The 12,351-nt window shown below is 42.4% G+C and overlaps 1 protein-coding gene across 4 annotated transcripts in view; it reads left to right on the top strand.

The window, feature by feature from the left end:
* Nucleotides 1-12,351, top strand: part of ASH1L (ASH1 like histone lysine methyltransferase) — a 111,845-nt gene that overhangs the window by 90,290 nt on the left and 9,204 nt on the right. For 3 of the 4 annotated variants that reach the window (XM_033924050.1, XM_033924049.1, XM_033924048.1), the window contains exons 16-25: nt 77-234; nt 1,122-1,274; nt 3,599-3,653; nt 3,840-3,972; nt 4,917-5,165; nt 5,698-5,784; nt 7,178-7,268; nt 8,598-8,736; nt 11,238-11,410; nt 11,885-12,051. In XM_033924050.1, the coding sequence (XP_033779941.1) occupies nt 77-234; nt 1,122-1,274; nt 3,599-3,653; nt 3,840-3,972; nt 4,917-5,165; nt 5,698-5,784; nt 7,178-7,268; nt 8,598-8,736; nt 11,238-11,410; nt 11,885-12,051 (1,405 nt within the window). Of the gene's footprint in view, nt 1-76; nt 235-1,121; nt 1,275-3,598; nt 3,654-3,839; nt 3,973-4,916; nt 5,166-5,697; nt 5,785-7,177; nt 7,269-8,597; nt 8,737-11,237; nt 11,411-11,884; nt 12,052-12,351 lie in introns of those variants that run through there. The other variant, XR_004537235.1, reaches the window with a different exon arrangement.

Raw genomic sequence — 12,351 nt, 5'->3', positions numbered from 1 at the left:
GATGCAGCTGCAACACATGTTGGACTGCTGATAGAAAGATGTTTCTGAATTTAGCATGCTTTGTGTGTTTGCTTAGGAATTTTGTTCTGAAGCATCATATGTTTCTGGTAAGAAACTGGGAGAAGATAAGACAGAAGCAAGAAGAAGTGAAAAATGCCTCTGACGACATTCACTCTGTGTCACTTTACAACCGATGGAATGGGATATGTCGTGATGATGGCAATATCAAATCTGGTAAAAGCTTTGAAGGTGGAATTATACCTATGGGTTCTTCATAGGATACAACAGCACATAAGAATAGCCTTATTGGGTCAGACCAATGGTCCATCAAGCCCAGTAGCCCGTTCTCACGGTGGCCAATCCAGGTCACTAGTACCTGGCCAAAACCCATGCTACCGATCCAAGGGCAAGAATTATTTAGTTAGTACTTCTGTTAAATTATCTGATGGGTAGCCATGTTAGTCTCGTGCATCAAAAATGACAGGGGCAGGTGACTTCCTTGTAAACTAACCAATTTATTGAGGCATCTGACAAAGTGGACTGTGGTTCCCAAAAGCACATGCCTCAGTAAATTGTTAGTATACTGAAGAGGAGATGGAAGGAAATAACTGAAACACTGGGGAGAAATGCTGTTGGTGTTCGTATAGTATATAATGGTTTCTCTGAGGATGAATTGACCATATCAGCTATGCTAATATGTGCATTATCCAATGAAACCCAGAGTCCTTTCCTACACACTGTTACTGTACAGTAATAACCCATTGCACACCGCTGAAATAAAAAGAAATCCCTACCTCACATACACACACTTCTTATGCGAATCAACAGAAAGATATTTCCCACACCATTCATCCACTCGTTACCCCAAATGAAACACCCCAACACATACTGTCTAGCCCCCTCCAAAACAACCCCTATCTAGCATGCACTAGTCTTCCATTCCCTACTTCCTTTATTGTACAAACATTAATCAGACCCATCACATACATTTTTACATGTCCCATAAATACCTTATACACCCATCTCCTACCTAGAACCCTGCACACCATACCCTGAAATAAATACCCCAATACATTTTTCACCCACTAAAACAATTTGGTTTTCTCCACTCTCTGTTCTAGATGTTTTCATGACACAGTTTTCAGCACTGCAGACGTCTCGATCAGTGCGGACACGACGTTTAGCGGCTGCAGAAGAGAACATTGAGGTAGCTCGAGCTGCCCGCCTTGCACAAATCTTCAAGGAGATCTGTCACAGCATCATCTGCTACAAAAGTAAGGCAGATCCTATATTGAGAGAATGAGAGAAGAGTGTTTGGCCATGAAACCAACCAAAGGTTGATCATGTGTTAGGAAGCCCAGTATATATAGGGCGGCGCTACTCAATTGTAGTCCACGGGCAGGTCAGGCTTTTTGAATATCCACAATGAATATGAGAGAGATTTGCATACCAAGAAGGCAATGCATGCAGATTTTTCTCATTCATATTCATTGTGGATATTCTGAAAACCTGTCCTACCTGTGGACAGCGAGGACTGGATTTGAGTAGTCCTGATCTAGGGATATCTTCTCTAACATAATTTCCATTCCTCCTCCTTCAAATATTTTCTTATTCCCACATCTCTTCACTTGCACATTCACTGTCAGAAATGCACACAAATGCATAATAAATGAAAGGGGAAATGCTGTTAAGAAATTACTCCTCTGAGATCAAGCGGGCATAATATTCTCACCAGTGGGTGATGTCATCCATGGAATCTGGTACAGACACTACCAAGTGCAGTCACACACACATGTCGGTGCCTTCCCACCTGACGTTGGCTCGCAAAACCAGCAGTTCTTTATTTTCTGCAGAGTTGACAAGCTTCAGCTTTCTATTTAGTGCATCAAACGTTTCTAGGTTTTTGTTCTTTTTTATAGTTTTCTTCATAATTCTTTAATTTTTGTGTGTTCCAGTATTTAACCCAACTTTGGTTTATTTTTGTCAACTTTTCAGTTTTTGGCCTTCAGACCACCTTAAGCCTCTTTTCCTCCCAGGAGCATTGATTGTTTTTGGAATATTTTTCACTAGATTCACAAGACAGTGAACTCTTTGGTTTAGTGTCAGCTGTTTTCCCCTCCATGTCAAAGACGGTATCGAGAGGCTTTAAGCAATGCTCGCGAGGTAATCAGACCTTCTCAGGCTCTGACTCCATATGCAAAAGAGGTCATTCATAGCCCAAAAATTTCAATTCAAAAAACTTTTGGTTACCGTGTCAGGCATTGACATTGAGCATGGCAGAGGACTTGGAACACAACACTCAGCCTCCTATAAACTTGATGTCAGTGCCAAGTGCATCGACACCACATTCAGAGCTTCAGGTGTCAGGCTCCTTGCAGAGGCAGGACTCTGCATCATCTTCATCAGTGCACATGCAAGAAAGCTAAGAGGCACAAACATTCTTCTTCTAGATATGCCACAACATCCTCCCAGTTGTCAACTTCCTCTACACATAGTAAGCGTTGACATACAAATGAGTGTTCTCCTTCCATCCAGATGATATCTCCTTGTAGGCATGCCTTGACATCGTGATATCCCGTGCCCCACAAATCAGTACATAAGACTGCTTCCATGTTGATGTCTTTTCCGGTACCAGCACCATATCTCCAGGAGGAGATTTGGGCTGTACTCAGACAAGAGCTTTCTGGGCTACTACAATCGTAGTCTTCACAAGCTTTAAAGGCCAGACAAGCCTGAGGATGTATCGAAGTGTCAATCAAGGATAAAGTCATGCACTCTCCTTCGATTTCTAACATCAGAGTTGACACAGACCCACTCGACACATGCATCATCATTAGTGGATGAATAATCTCCTTCTTCAGAATATCGACCTCAACATCGATGCATAGTCAGCACTCCTCAACACAGACTACTTGATTCACCTAGTAGGGAGTACTTTGAGGAGTTGCCAGAATGCTCAGCAGAAGAATCCTATGGTATACCTTCTGATACTACCCCTCGTCCTCAATGACATACATCTCTGCCAGAAAGTATTTCTGTTATGGCCCCTCCGGATTCCATATGTTAGGTGTTCAATCCCAACCCACAATCCGGTTGTTGCAGAAATCCAAACTCTCTTCTGAGCACATGCTCCACCCCCTTAGCCTGAGAACTTGTCTATTCTTTGATATCTCTGGGCCATAGACTTTAAAGTCTGATATTGTCCTAGGTTCCAAGTGCTGAAGTTGCCGTCCAAGCTGAGTCTTAGGACGATTGATTTGGTATAAACATGTGTATATAAGTAGGATGATCAATGTGCCAGTAACATAAGTAGGATGATGGATTATGGCATAGCCAGGACTCTATATTGCAACAGCACTACAGAGCGCCGTATATTTCAGTATAGAGCCGTTGTATTATAACACCTCACAGAAGCTCTGTGCAACTCTGTATGGTAACGCCTTTGCAGAGGCTCATGTAGACCGCTCTGAATTGACTCCCCAGTCATTAGCAGCGATATAGAAGCTCTCATTAAACAATAAACTAGAGAGCAGAAGTTGATATGCTGTCATGAGCCCTGATTTAAAGTGAATCCATAATCTTTCTGTTTCTCTTCCAGATTCTTCCAACCAAGCTCTTGCAGCGCCTCTTCTGAATCTTCCTCCCAAAAAAAAGTAAGGTCCTTATTTACTACTACTATTTATTATTTCTATAGCGCTGAAAGGTGTACACAACGCTGTACATTTTAACATACAATAGACAGGACATTTCAGGGTTGGGGAGATTATGATAACTTTCATCTTGTTGGGATATATCATACACTTAATTAATTCTGTCCTGTATCGTCGTTTTGCTCTCAGAAATGCTGATTACTATGAAAAGATCTCCGATCCATTGGACCTGATCACTATTGAGAAACAGATCCTGACAGGCTACTATAAAACAGTGGAGGCCTTTGATGCAGACATGCTGAAAGTTTTCAGAAATGCTGAGGTATGGCTTACGCTCTTATTTCCCTGTTTTAGGGGATATACGTTGTTGTGTATTTTACTCTTTACTGTACCTGTGTATCATAGTATGTATTTTAATATTATGTATGTCTTTGGTAAACCGCCTAGGTTTATGCAATGTATATGTTTTAAAATAAATAATAATATCAAGTAGTTTGACATGATATTGTACTGTCCTGATCCTTTGCCCTGGTAAATAATGTATGCATAACATAGTGAGAAGCCTCCTCTATCATAATCTACCTGACTGCACACTTTCAGCAGGTAGGCAGGATATAACATTTGAAGGATTATGGGCAAATCATATTTACTGAAGAAAAATTAATCAGTAACAGCACCTTGTTTTTAAATTATTTGTTAAGTTGAATGACTGAGTTGGCCTTAAGGGTTTTGAATCTGTGAACCCCAAATTCACCCAGCTGTTAGTGCCATACATGTAGCTTGAAATTGAATGCCCTTGTCTGGAACCTGAACATAAGAATTGCCATACTGGTACAGACCAAAGATCCATCAAGCCCAGGTTACTGTTTCCAACAGTGGCCAACCCAAGTACCTAGCTAGATCCCAAATAGTAAAATAGATTTTATGCTGCTTATCCCAAGAATGTCTATCTAATCCAGTGCAGAAACTTTGAAACACTCAACACTCCAACCCTGACTGAAGGTAGACATATTGTCACTGGAAAAATAGCAGAATTCATTATGTCTATGGCACTTTTGACCTCAGGGCTAACAGAAAAATGATGAGTCCAAAAGTTGAATTTTGCTGTCATGTTATAAAGTCTGAGAACCGTCTAAAAGACGGATGGTTGCATCATGGACCTTCAAGGACATCCCTACTAGGAATTTCTCCTAACCAGTTTATCAGGAATATCAGAAAGAGCATGAGTGCTAGAGAACCCAAGAATTCTCTTTTGTTTGTCTTCAGAAGTACTACGGCAGGAAGTCTCAGATTGGGCGGGATGTTTGTCGTCTGAGGAAAGCTTATTACAACGCTCGGCATGAGGCTTCTGTTCAGATCGATGAAATTGTGGGGGAAACAGCCAGTGAGGCAGACAGCAGTGAGACCTCTCTGTGTGAAAAGGAGAGTGGACATGAAAAGGAAGATGACGTGATTCGCTGTATCTGTGGGCTCTACAAGGACGAGGGACTTATGATTCAGTGTGAGAAATGCATGGTGAGAAACACTAGTACCCTGGACATCCAGTACAATCTGCTTCAAGCTCTGGACAAGTAGGTTTGCTTGAAATAAACTGCTCTCTTCCAGCCCATGCCAAGGCTCAGAGCACAAATACTATTGATACAAGAATTAGAAGGGACCGTTTAGATGAAACAAAATTGGGACTCTCTCTGCAGCTCTGGGTTCTGCATCATGCAGAACTTTAGATCATGCTAATGATGAGCAATTCTAACAGTCTCTTGTCTGTGTAAGGTGAGACTTGCTTTGACTGTCCCCTTTCAGTATAGCTAGTAAAAGTGATCGGTCCCAGAAGCACTTCTCCCTCCATCACCATTTCTTAGCCATAATCTACAGTATACTCTCTTTCATAGGCCCTTGTGGCTTCATGAGCAGGTTGGCTAGTTCTGTGAGTTGGATTGTGAAGGAAGACAGCAAAGTCATTCTTTTATTTTCATTTGGATTAGGCATGTGAATCTAGAGTCTGTATGAGTTAACATCTTCTCTCCCTTACTCTATCCTTTATTTGCAGGTTTGGCAGCATTGTGATTGCATGGGTGTAACCTCAGATGTGGAGCACTACTTATGTGAGCTCTGTGACCTTCGACCTGTCGACAGGGTAAAGCTTTTATTATCTTTAGTTCAAATTAATATTAGTGCTAAACAAAATATGTTAAATGGTAGTGTGCCTTTCACTTCCATCAAGCTACAGAGCCGGTTTACTTCAAAAAGTGGTATTTATCCTACTACTACTACTATTTAACCCTTCTATAACGCTGAAGGGCATACACAGGGCTGTACATTTTGACACTAAATAGACAGTCCTTGCTTGGAAGAGCTTACAATCTAACTTAGAAACATAGAAAAAAGCGGCAGAAAAGGGCTATAGCCCACCAAGTCTGCCCATTCCATGTATCCCCCCCCCCCTGAGTTTACTCACTTAAAGATCCCACGTGAGTATCCCATTTTCTCTTAAAATCCGTCACGCTGCTGGCCTTTATCACCTGGAGTGGGAGTCTGTTCCAATGATCCACAACTCTCTCGGTGAAGAAATACTTCCTGAAGTCGCCACGAAACTTCCCTCCCCTGATTTTCAGCGGATGCCCTCTGGTGGTCGAGGGTCCCATGAGCCGGAAGATATCATCTTCTGACTCGATGCATCCCGTGATATACTTATACGTTTCAATCATATCTCCCCGTTCTCTTCTTTCCTCAAGTGAGTACAGTCGCAATTTCTTTAGTCTTTCTTCATACGTGAGATCCTTGAGCCCCAAGACCATCCTGGTGGCTGTTCGCTGTACCGACTCGATTCTCAGCACGTCCTTTCGGTAGTGAGGTCTCCAAAACTGAACGCAGTACTCTAAGTGAGGCCTCACCATGGCTCTGTACAACGGCATCACAACTTCAGGTCTCCTGCTGACGAAACCTCTGCGTATACACCCCATCATTTGTCTTGCCCTGGAGGAAGCCTTCTCCACTTGATTGGCAACCTTCACTCCTAGGTCGCGTTCCGCTGTGGTCCTTGGACAGACAGACATGACAGAGGGTTGGGGATGCAGAACCCAAGGTGAGAAGAGTTAGGATTTGAAAGCATAAGATACCTCTAAAGAGGTGAGTAGGACTAAATAAATGTCCTGTATGTTAAAGTATTGTTCCTCTTCCATTTTGGACAAGTGAAGGAAGTCTAGATGTAAATTGCAGTGAGCTCCATAAATAAATTTGATTTCAAACACAGGAAAAGTCCCTTGCTCACTGCAGCAGACCACTATGACTATCTTTATTGTTAGGGAGAGGAGTTCATAGTCGGCACTGTGTTTAGGTTTTGTTTTGTGAACTTTACTCTGCACCACCATTCCCTCCTTGAATATGGTTTTGAATTCATTGGAATAATTTGATGATTTTATGAAATGCTTATGGTTTACTCCCTGTTATCAGTGCTGCATTCTGACTCTCTGCTATGCTTCCCAAGAAAAGCGCTCTCTCCTAGCTCTGACTCTGATGTTCCCTTTTAGGAAGTTCCCATGATTCCACGACCCCACTATACCCAGCCTGGCTGTGTTTATTTCATCTGCCTTCTACGGGATGAGCTGCTCTTACGACAAGGTCTGTCTGTATGCTTTCTATCATTGTTATGCTGGAGGTCACAGATGCACAAGTCTGGCTATTGAAAGCTGCTTGGATGATTTGTGTTTTTTTCCTGGATGTTTGTAAAAGTTACCACAAACCACTGAAGATCTTTGCAGCTGTTGATAGTTTTAAAGGTTTGGCACTAAGGCCTAGATTCTATAAAGGTCATCTAACTTTAGGCGTGGTTTAGACGTCCAGCTGAGCGCGATTCTATAATAAATAGATGTACTATAGAAAATCACACTCAGCAAGTCTAAACATGTCTAAATAGTTAGGCATCTTTTACAGCAGTGTTCTTCAACCACCGGTCCATGGACTGGTGCCGGTCCGCAGAAATTTTCTGCCAGTCCACAGGGCTGGCACGTCCATCAGGCCCAAGACAGCGTTCTTCAGCCGCAGGTCCACGGTGCGATCAACGCAGCATCTTCGGGCTGGCTCCCTGAGTGCTGCAGTGCACAAATCCGTGGGAAAAGGCTCCTACCTGCGTCCTGCGCCTGAACCGTAAGCCTTCTCTCTGACGTCGCAACGTCAGAGGAAAGGCTTCCAGATGAGGCGCAGGATGCGCATGAGGAGCCGCTGCCCACAGCTTTGCAATGCAGCACTCAGGGAGCTGGCCCAAAGACGCCGCGTTGATCACACGTTAGGAGATCCTAGCCATCTCAGAGTAAAAATAAGTTTCCCTCTGGATCCTGGAAAATGCAGAGTGCAAATGTAAATGGTAAAGTCCACAATCCATACTCTTATGAGAGCAAAAAGAAGTTGTTAAGGTATTGGGGAGAGTTGTGTGGATTTGAACCCATGACCTTTGGACCATGGAAGCAGCACCTTTAACCACAGAGCTACAAATGTTTCCTTTTAAGTAGGGATTTCTAGCATTCTGCCATCTAGGTGCATTTTGATGATGTCACAATGGTGTCAAGATTGTGCATCAGACACATTCACTTGCTCTGAACTGCAGCCATTGTGTGGGTAGTATATTTCTTTTAATGTCCTTAACCTATTGGAAATGAGGTTTAGTATGCAATCTATATGGTTTTTTCCTATGCTTTGCTTCAGTAATGCATTAATAAATATCTTTTGTTATTAGTAGCCTTTCTTCAAAGTAGACTTAGATGCCCCATTATAAAATTATCCCCAAACAAATACATACATTTCTGGATGGATCACAAGCAGTCCTTGCATGTGTTCTTATGGTAACATGAAATTAGGTAAACATTCCTGTGCCATTCAATTACACCATGACTGTTTCCCTCCCTCATTATCCTGAGGTTTCTGACATGAAGCCTCCCTTCTGCTGGTTGACAGGTGACTGTGTGTACCTAATGAGGGACAGTCGGAGAACCCCAGATGGACACCCGGTGAGGCAATCATACCGGCTGCTTTCACATATCAACAGGGAGAAGTTGGACATCTTCCGTATTGAGAAGCTCTGGAAGAATGAAAAGTAGGTTAAGAAACTACTGTCCATTCATGCCCTTTGCTAATTAAAGACAAACCCTGTGCTTAATAGGGAGATGTTCCAGTCAGTGGTAGCGAGAGGCTTGCGCAGAGTTTGAAAATGTGTGTGTATGTTTTATAACACCTGTGTAAATTACTACTTTTTAATGTAATTTTTCATTTACATCTTGTACTATTTGGCTAGACTTGTAGATAACTACATGATGTCAGTGGCAAATTTAGGATTGTGTTGTCAAATATAAGGATTAAAATTGTCCATTCTTGTACAATCCCATTTTATTCCAGGACCAGTGGGTTATTTCCGTCTACTCGCCAGGACTTTCAAATTTCAGAGACTTAAACCCCACCCCCTCTTACCTCAGCACTGGCCCTCTAGGAATTAGTTTTCCTTCCTACAAGCCAGGCTGTAGGAGCTTGTCTTTTCTGCTTGTGTGTTTCAGTCTTTGCATTCGCAGTTTTCGCCCTCATGCTGCGGAGGTTCCCTGCGAGGACAACTCTGACTGCGGGAGATTGCAGACCTTTGGAAAAGTCTTCTTCTGGAGGGTTCACTGCCTGTCAGTATGCCCTCTGGACAGCCTGCACATCTGATCGGGGCTCAGGGATCATTCCCTTGGGAGCTTGCTCACCCCAGGTCAGTCGCCTCCTTCTGTCAGTGCAGGCTGTGTCTCTTTATAGTACTATTTTTATCGTTTCATGTGTCTATTGTTTATTGACCTCATTTTCCTCATGGTTCTCTCATTTTTCATTGTTGCTGGTTTTGCATTTATTGATACAAGCAGAATAGACTGACTTGTCGGGGAGTGTTTCCGTACCACTCTCTCTCTTGTTCTTATCCTCTACAGATGTTCCTGGCTACTTTATGACTAACTGATTCCTAGAAGGCCAGTGCTAAGGTAAGAGGGAGTGGGGTTTAAGTCTCTGAAATTTGAGGTTTCTTATAAAGTCCTGGCAGGTAGACAGAAATAACCCACTGGTCCCGGAATAAAGTGTGAATTTACAAGAAAGAAGATTAGCAAAGGTAAGAACCTAACCTTTTGATCAGAATTTAGTGTATTTGACCAATTTAAAGTAATAGTAGCCAGCCACACTTAGACTTTAGCCTGACACAGGAGCGCTAAATTTGCTGTAATATCAGGCATTGGCACTCTTTATACTGGTTGGCCAGCATACCAAAATCCATGAAATCCAAATTTCAGTACTTGTACAGGAGAAGCGAGTCAGTATAGTCATTCATCTTGAAAAGGGCTATTCAAGTGGAGAGATTGCATCAAGAATAGGATGCAATCAGAGTACCATGATTTGAGTACTACAGAAGAAGTTGGAGACTAGAGATACAAAGGATAGGTCTTCTGTGGATGATCAAAGAAGATTGCTCTCACAAGTAGGAAGCTTAAGAGAATGGCAGGACAAATATTCACTTACTGTAAGAAGAAGATGCCTAGAATTTGGGTCTGAGAGAGTGCTAGGCAAGAAAGAAACCACTACTAAGAGTCGAACAAAGGAAAAAAATCATTGATTTGTGCTGCAAAATATTTAAAGTGGAGCAAGGACATGTGAGAGAAGGTCTTGTTCAGTGCATTTTGGGAATTTGGAAGGCATATGTAAGATGACTTCCAGGAGAGGAATTCAGACAGATTGTGTTGTCCTGGCAGTGAAGATACTGTATATGGAAATCCTACCAAAATGTATGTTATCAACTGAACATTTGTTTGCTGGTGATCACATCTTCCAGAATGATAGTGCTTGTTGTCATTGGGCCAAGACCATTGTTGAATTCAAGAACAACAAGGTGACAACAATTGACTTGTCTGCTCAGTCCCCAGATCTCAATCCCATTGGGAATCTGTGGCATAGTGTGTCACTTGAAGTACCCATACTTAAACGACAGTCAATGACAAGGGTGAACCCAGAGTCACTGATTGTAGTCTGGAGCAGGATTATCACTTATGGCCACCTTGTGAAGCTTGTCTACTCCATGCCAGAGTGTTGCTGATTTGCTCACAAGAGTAAAGGCTGGTCAATCAAGTATTTGAATATAATAAATAAAACAGAAACAGTCGTTCTCAGGGCTAAATTTAAAAGCAAAACTTATGTACATATTAAAAACATAGAGCTTTACAATAAGGTAATTCTATCAATGCAGCGGATCAACGATAATTAGGGCTATAGGAGTACAAACAGTAGTATGTATTGCAAGTGATGGTATATAATAAACAAATTAGAGCAAAACAGTATAAAATACTGTTACCTTCTAAATTTGTTTAAAAATGCTAAAAACAGATTCTGGGCAAGTGATGTAGGACTTTAGAATAGCACTGTGCATATACTGTGGTTGCACAGTGATCAAGAGAAATAATCCATATTTTGCAGCCATAGTGAGGGTGCTAGTTTATCACTACACAACTCTTTCTTTCCACACATTGCACACAGCTAACAGACTTAACCCCAAGAATGCTCTCTAGTCTTCCTGTCTCTTTCTGTCCTCAGAGGAGAACGGTTTGCTTTTGGTCACCATTACTTCCGTCCACATGAAACTCACCATTCACCATCCCGGAGATTTTATCATGATGAGCTTTTCCGAGTGCCATTATATGAGATCATCCCCCTAGAAGCGGTCGTGGGTACCTGCTGTGTGCTTGATCTCTATACCTATTGTAAAGGTAAGCCCAAAATGTGAGATATGCTGTATATAGTGCTGGTCCACTAAAGAAATCCTCTTTGTCCTGATAAAGAGAGCTTACACCCTTTCTTTATTTATATAGTTTAATACCTAAAAGCAGTGGCGCATAGTAAGGAGCAGAGGGCGGTCTGCCCCAGGCACCATCTTGCTCAGGGTGCCGGCATCTCTCCACCCTCCCCCTGCCTGGCATGTGCCCCTTCCCCCTTCGTACTTTTTTAAACTTGAACGCAAGCAGCCACCAACGTGCTTCCCTGTGCCTAGTAAGTGACGTCAGAGAGAGCACAGGGTAGGGGCGCCACCGCTCTGGTTGTCACTGTCTTAAAGCATGACTGCTTTGTAAACAGGAGAGATGGATACGGCAGGCAGAAAACAGGACAGATAGCAAAGGGTCTCAGAAATAATTTTCCTTTCTCTTTAGCTTCATGTTTGTTTTTTGTCCTTTTTGGTGTCACAGGGAGGCCTAAAGGCGTGAAAGAACAGGATGTGTACATCTGTGATTACCGGCTTGACAAATCAGCACACCTTTTTTACAAAATTCACCGGAACCGATACCCCGTCTGCACTAAGCCTTATGCCTTTGATCATTTTCCCAAGAAACTGACCCCTAAGAGGGACTTCTCAGTAAGCAACTTTTTTTTCCCCCTTGCATTTCTTTCTCTGTCATTCCATGATACAAGTGTCATCCAGCCGGATAATATAATACCTGCAGACACACCAGAACCTCTGCTGTATATGTGGCAAAGAATAAATGTAACACAGATTTGGCTTTAATTGGTGGTAGTTTTTATTTTTTTTTCCTCTATCCTCGAGTCTTTAGTTCTGAATGCAGAGATACTCTACAGCCTTGGTCTTTTTCCAGTTTTCAAGGGCCACCAGTGGGCCTAGGGTATGAGATGCCCTTGGGCTGCTCCTTGAGATATT

Source organism: Geotrypetes seraphini, chromosome 16, assembly GCF_902459505.1.
Source record: "Geotrypetes seraphini chromosome 16, aGeoSer1.1, whole genome shotgun sequence".
In the NCBI taxonomy this organism is placed as follows: domain Eukaryota; kingdom Metazoa; phylum Chordata; class Amphibia; order Gymnophiona; family Dermophiidae; genus Geotrypetes; species Geotrypetes seraphini.
Note: the sequence above shows the minus strand (reverse complement) of the source record. Positions and strands in the feature narration are given on the sequence as shown.